At 41.2% G+C, this 6,654-nt stretch overlaps 1 protein-coding gene across 1 annotated transcript in view; it reads right to left on the reverse strand.

The window, feature by feature from the left end:
- The window catches only part of SYBU (syntabulin (syntaxin-interacting)), a 57,316-nt gene that overhangs the window by 22,961 nt on the left and 27,701 nt on the right, over positions 1-6,654 (reverse strand). The window contains exon 3 of the mRNA XM_010006537.1: positions 3,780-3,977. Within this exon, the coding sequence (XP_010004839.1) occupies positions 3,780-3,977 (198 nt within the window). The remainder of the gene's footprint in view (positions 1-3,779; positions 3,978-6,654) is intronic.

Consider the following 6,654-nt stretch of genomic DNA (forward strand, 5'->3'; position numbering starts at 1 on the left):
GGACCGCGGGCCCAGGGCGGGGTGTGGGGGCTGCTCCGGCCACACCGGCCGCCTGGGGACATTCCCCTTCCCTCCTCCCGGTGCGCTGTCACCAGCTCCCAGCCGATGGAAACAGCACCCGCACCTGCCGGGTACTCGCTAGTCCTCGGAGGCCCCACCCGTCTCTCCCCAAACTCCCAAAGCCTTGCAAGAGGAATCTGTTCAGACTGGGACATACCCTCCTGACGCTCAGTCACTCGGGACTTCACAAATTCACCAGGAAGAAGTAAAAAAAAAGATCATACCGGCAATACATCCTGAGTACAACATTACTTAACTGCAGCTTAAAGTTAAAGGACATTTTTAATTGAATAGTGAAACTTCAGCAATTCTATGGGCTGTAACAGCTCCAACAGGAACCTGAGCTCATTCAGTCTACTGTCACAAACGTGCCCATGACACCAAATGCAAGAAGAAGACCAGAACTTTAGTCAGAAATGCTGAACACAGTTGTCTGATCAGCTGTCCTTCTCCAGTTATGATGCTCACAGACATTAAAAACATGCAAGACTTAGAGTTATTAACACAACCCTTGCCCTAGATTTCCTTCTTTATCCATGTCTTTGGAAGTTTATCAGTACTTTGCAGCTTGCAGATCCAGATTTTGAAACCTTGCACTAAGCATTCTAATGGAGGTCACAAAATGAGATCAGCGAGATCCAGGCAGTTCCCACTATTCTCAACAAGATGTGCACACGAGCTTCAGGAATTCAGAATGGATTTTTGCAGAAGTACACCAAGAATGTGAATATGTAGAGGTGTTTATGTTCCTGTTTATTCAATTACAGAAACTGTAGGATTCAGCACAGCATCCTGATAGAAAACTAACACCAGTGCTAATTAAGCTTTTTGTGCCGTTTTGAGAGGGCATTTTACTGCCACGCATTTTTTATTCCTTTTAATATTGTATAAATCAATCACATTCAAAACAAGGAACAACTTCTAAAATCCTGAAATGGAAGGTTTTGTAACCTTCTCCTGGAGTGGATGTTATATATCTTCCTGAATGCTCCTGTCCTCTCCATTGATTCCTGGGAGAGCAGACACAGATTTTAAGCCAAATTCACCTTTAACACTGCTGTGATTCAGATTTAATGCACAATAAAAACCATTACCATCTATCCCAAATGAATAAATCTTTCAGAGGTTTAGCTAGATACAGTGATAATGCATTCTAGCATTAAGTATGGTTCCTTATGCAAACAACATAAATTATAAATGATAACAGAATCTAGCAAAGATGGCTTAGATAAATATAACAATGCCTTAGGCTGTTTGAGAAAAAAAAAAAAAAGCTATGTTGTATTTAATACTCCTGACGTATAGAAAAGAAAGATGAAGTGATGTTGCTGGAGCAGCAGAAAAACTTTGGAGCTTGGGAACAGCCTAAGAACATCCTAGGGTTCATTCTCAGTGCTATCCCACTCTTGACATTTCCTGAATTATCTAAATATTTGTGTGAGTGTTACTTCTGAGATTCAGCATGTTCCAACAAAACAATCCTGGAAACAGATAAATTTTCATCAAAATGACAGGCATTTTGAAGGTGCACACTGATTGATGTACTTGCCTACAAAAATGTAGCACAGGACAGTCTGTAAAAGATAGTGGTAGGCTGGATTTTTTTCTCTCATGTCTGGCTCCTGCTATGTAGTCATTATCACAAGACATTTCAGATAAATATAAAGTGGAGATTATCTCCATATATCACTAAGGGCTTTCGGTAGAAAGATATTAAGCACAACTCCTTTTGCACTGTTGTTTGAGGTATTCAGCTGTATACAGAACTAGGTTACATATGACAAGGATACGTTGCTGTTACTCTCTTCCCACGTCCCATTCCCTTATACTGCTCCTCTATTACTCCCTGTGTGTTTTGCTACATGACGATGCCTCCTTACACAAGGACTAGATCTTCCCAATTGAGTCACCAGAAACACATGCACAAGTAGGTCATGGGAAAAAAATGAATCCACCTCAATCCAAGATAACAATGGGAGAGAATTACATTAACCCCTGTCACCAACACTGAGGAAATGGAGCCCCAGCTGTCCCCTGTTGTGCTCTCCATTTCAGGAACCACCCTCACCTGTGTCAGCTCTCACACTGACAATGTGTTTTGTGACAACTTTCCTCTAAAATTGTGTGAGATATTTGGCAGGAGGAAATTAGAAGTACTCTGCAAATCAGACCTGGTTTGTGCTCCAAGAGTTTTGATGAATCTCAAGAGCGATTCACTTGAAGTCTGAACACAAGTTTTCCAACCTAAGAGTTCAATGGATGCAGCACTACTGGCAGCTGCAGAATGGCCCACTTACAAGAATGCTGAAACACCTAAACTAAGTCCACTCTAAGACTTAATAACATCAACTCAAATTAAGATGGCTTCTGACTACTGCAAAACACTAGTAACCTGGTATTACAGGTCAATTTAAATGTAATAATAAAAAATAATGAAGTAATTTATTGAAACAAGTGCATAACTCTTTTTCACCTGTATAGGACTCTTAAGTAGAAAAAAAAACCACTTTCAAAATTCTTTAATCACATTTTGCTAAGCTACATCCATATTCACATACAAAATGGCTGTGGTAGCCATGGCTGCAGGCTTGACTGTCACATACCATATTCACTGCATTCTGCCTGCATTAGATTCCTTGCTTTTAATGGAATAGAAAACAAACCTTGAAAAAATATTTTCTGTCATCCATTATGCAGAGCAGTGGGAGACTGGGAATACTCAAGTAACACAGTGCTATGAAAAGAGATTAAGAACTTGCAGGGATAGTGGTAAGTCAGATTTAATCAGCCCTTTCAGTGACAAAGTCAGTGAAGAGCTTTTGCAACAGATTCTTTACTGTTTCTAGATTAAACACAGTGCTTGTAAATCTGAGCTGGCTCCTCATGAAAGTATCTAAATTGCTTCCAGAGGTAAGATGACTCTGGAAATTGTATGGCCAGGAGGTACCTGAGTTCATAAACCATGTCAGTTCTGCATCTGGCTCTGTACAGGGTCAAAACCCTTTCTGTTTCCATGATTAATTAAATAACAGCACAAATATCCTGACCATTTGTAATGAAGAGCTGCCTGTACGTGAATCACAAAAATATTTTATATCTACTCATTAAAATTACAGCAGCTAACGACATACCAGGATATTTAATTTTGGATATATGACAAACAGGTTGCTGATTTAGTTGGTGGTCTGAGGTGGCCCATTAGCCTGAGGCAAGGGGAGACAGGCTCTTGATTCAGCCAATGTAGTATGGACCTCCATCTGCCTAACTCCCACATGTAGGCTGCCTGTTATCCTGCCTTGCTTTGACGTGTTGTATCCCCAGAGCTATTGCAGCCTGGCAGCATTAATGTTACACAGGATCCAACAATAAATCTAACAATGTCAGAAGACACTCTTGCATTGATAGTAAGAGTGATTTATCTTTGGCCAGTGAAATATGTGTGCAATTACCATGAAACAGGATTAAATCCATTTCAGTTATTTTACATCACCAGTAAGCCTCACAAAAGAAGTGAATATGTCAATGAAGTATATTTCCATGAAAAACCTAATACCAATAGTGTTTTCAAATCTTGTAGGTGGCTCCATAGGAAGCGCACAACTATTTTTTTTTAATTTACTATCAGTATTAGTGCTATCATGGGCAGCACAACACTTATTGATGTACTTGTCGATTAGGAAGTGTAATTGAAGAAATGAAAGGAACTATATTATACTCACCGGGCTTTACAAGGCTTGTCTTTGTGTCCTTCTTATATCGAACCAGCTGAGGATTCCCTTCGCTCATTGTCCCTGGACTGAATTTCCTCCTGGAGAAGTCTCCATCACTACCAGTGCAAAAACTGATTGGACTGTTTCCAGCACCAGAAGGAGTCTTAACTGGAGATACTGACTGGCTACTGGGACAGCCAGTGTCATCTGAAGGGAAAAGGTAAAACATAAATGTTTCTAAATATGAACACCAGCGCAATACAAAATGATATACACAACCTTGGCTCTGAAACCTGGTGAGAAGCTATTGGTTTCTACCATTTTGTGAAGAAGTCTTGAATAACTCATGGCAGACTAAAAAGCACAAGTGCTTGTTTTAAGTCTGACAAAATACAAAATCAGGAGTGGAGCTACATACTGTAAACTCAGGTCTAAGATAAGTTCTTCTGACTTAGACCTAAGTTAAGAAATACTACAGCATAAAAAAATGCACATAAGACACAAGAATGGCTTGTGTAGTACACAGAGGATGAAAAGCAAACACGGGCCATATGCTTCAAGATAACATGAGAATGACCTACACCCAATATACAGAAAGTCGGGATTTTCATTTAACTGGAATTCACAAAGGTTTCTCAAAATTGTTTTCCCTTCTAAAGCAGCCGTGATCACTGAGCTCTTCCATTCTTGACCAGTGGCTGTGAGGTACCTGGAGGTACCTGGTTCTGAAAAGGGTGCATTGTAGATGGAATGCTCTTGTTTGAAGCTGAATTCCTCTGAGGGCACACCAGCGCTTCATGGAACCAGCAGCCTCCTCAGAAATAGATCTGTGATCCTGACCTCCATGAATACACACACTTCAGCTCTTAACAATTGAATGCAAAACAAGAAATCTGAGTCCAGATGAAGTCCACATATCAAACACCCCCTTAATCTAATCACATCTGCTGTAATCTTGAGTAATCACAGCTTTCCTTAAAGTCATGGTGGTTTCAGAAATACACAACAAAACTAAACAGGCTGCTCTGACACTGGGGAGTCTTGAATATTTACTGTCCTGGAGAAATGTAATTGTTCTTTCCCAGAACAGAATGAAAGCTGTCAACTTAATTACACAATTGCACTCTGTTCCTGGTGCATTACCTTTACCTAACATCAAACTCAAAAGGAGTACCTGCAACTGAGCCAAATAATTTGCATAACCATAATGAACTTACCACTTCCACCCTGTTCATAATTTAGGTCAAGCCTAATCTTGCAAGAAGCTTTGCATGGGCTGATTGCTTAAAAAGTCAGTATATGACTGTGCATTTATGAGCAAAAGGAGCACCCTGTAACTATCTAACCTCAGGAAAGAGCAGGTTTTGCTGTTGTTAACTGTTGCTCCCCTAGTACAGCAAAACAACCTCTTCCTTTCTTGTGAACCGGTTTTCCTTTGTGCCTGGGCAGTTTTCCTTCCCTCGCCCTTTTGTGCCCATGTTCTGCTTCTCACTTCTTGTGTCCAACCTCCAATGCAGAACAGGGTACCTATAGGTGCTGATGTCCAATGCATGCTGTATGCACTAGCATGGGCCAGCAGCCAGCAGCCTGAGGTGTTGCTGCCCAGGCCTCTGCAAACTGCCAGACACAACACCAAGCTGCAGGAGCAGCTCAGCCTACTACTGGAATTGCCTCCCCAGGCACAAAGGTCAGTAACAGTGCAAAGCACCTAATCCAGCTTAAATCACATTTGATTCCTTCAAACCAGCTCAACTAAGCCTACAAGCATCTCCTTTTGCCATCTTGCTGGTGCCTTCTGCAACTCAGAATTAGTTCCTAGAAAAATAATGGGAAGGAGAAGACTGCTAATAAGGTTTGCAGGCCACCCCCACATTCACCCTGACTAAATTGTTGCCCACATGAAGGGCAATAAAGCTAAGAAAAGTGCTGAGGGATCTGGGGTTATTCAAAACTAACTGTGATATGGAAACAGAGTTGATAAAAGATATAAAAATAACATAAAAATACATATTTTAGTTCTCGGTCCCCCATCATTGCCTCTGACATCACACTGGTGACACTGTATGATCAGACTATGTCATATCTACATATCCTCCTTTTACCCTTAAGGACTTCAGCTGTCATTGTAATGGGGCATTTATTAAAAGCACAGATGAGTCTGGCACAAAGAACAAGAGCTCTTCTCTGCTCATACCCCTTCTGACCTTTAGATACAGCAATAACCAGGTGAGCATTCCCACTCCAGCTGAAGTAAATTAATTATTTTATTATACTCCCTCTCCTCTGATTGTTATTTTTATATAATGCATAACTTCTACTCCTTCTACCTAGTATTAGACAGAAATGTGACCAAAATTATGAAGTTTCCAAATCTAGGCCAAGCTGCAGAGAAACATTTTTCTGTGTCAGCTTTTTGCAGTGCATTCTTTTGAAGAATGAAAATGTTTACTATCACAGAAAGAACAGCTGCATACAAAATGCCAGTGCTCACCACCAAAGGCAAGCAAAGTTCTGCTGTACACTGGGGGGATGCACCTCCCACCTGACCTGCAACTCACTGTTCTGGCACAAGGAAAAGTCCAGGTAAATACTGAGGTGCAATTTCAGTGCAAGCCAAATTGCCTCAACTTGCCTTCATTCTTCCCTGCTACCAAATGCTTAAAGGGTTATTTAATCATATGTAATATTGCAGGTGAAATCCCAGCAGAGGAGCAGCAGACCCTCCCGTGGACCCTGACCATGCATGAAGCTGGTGCCCCCTCTATCCCATAGACAGTCCAGCCATCTGTCCTGCTGACTGCCACAGTGAACACCTCTGCTCTTCATCTGCAAGAGAAGGATGCAACCATGACAGTATGGGTTCAGTATTTCCTGCAGACCTGTA

The sequence above is a fragment of the Chaetura pelagica genome, unplaced genomic scaffold (genome assembly GCF_000747805.2).
Source record: "Chaetura pelagica isolate M959 unplaced genomic scaffold, ChaPel_1.0 scaffold76, whole genome shotgun sequence".
Taxonomy (NCBI): domain Eukaryota; kingdom Metazoa; phylum Chordata; class Aves; order Apodiformes; family Apodidae; genus Chaetura; species Chaetura pelagica.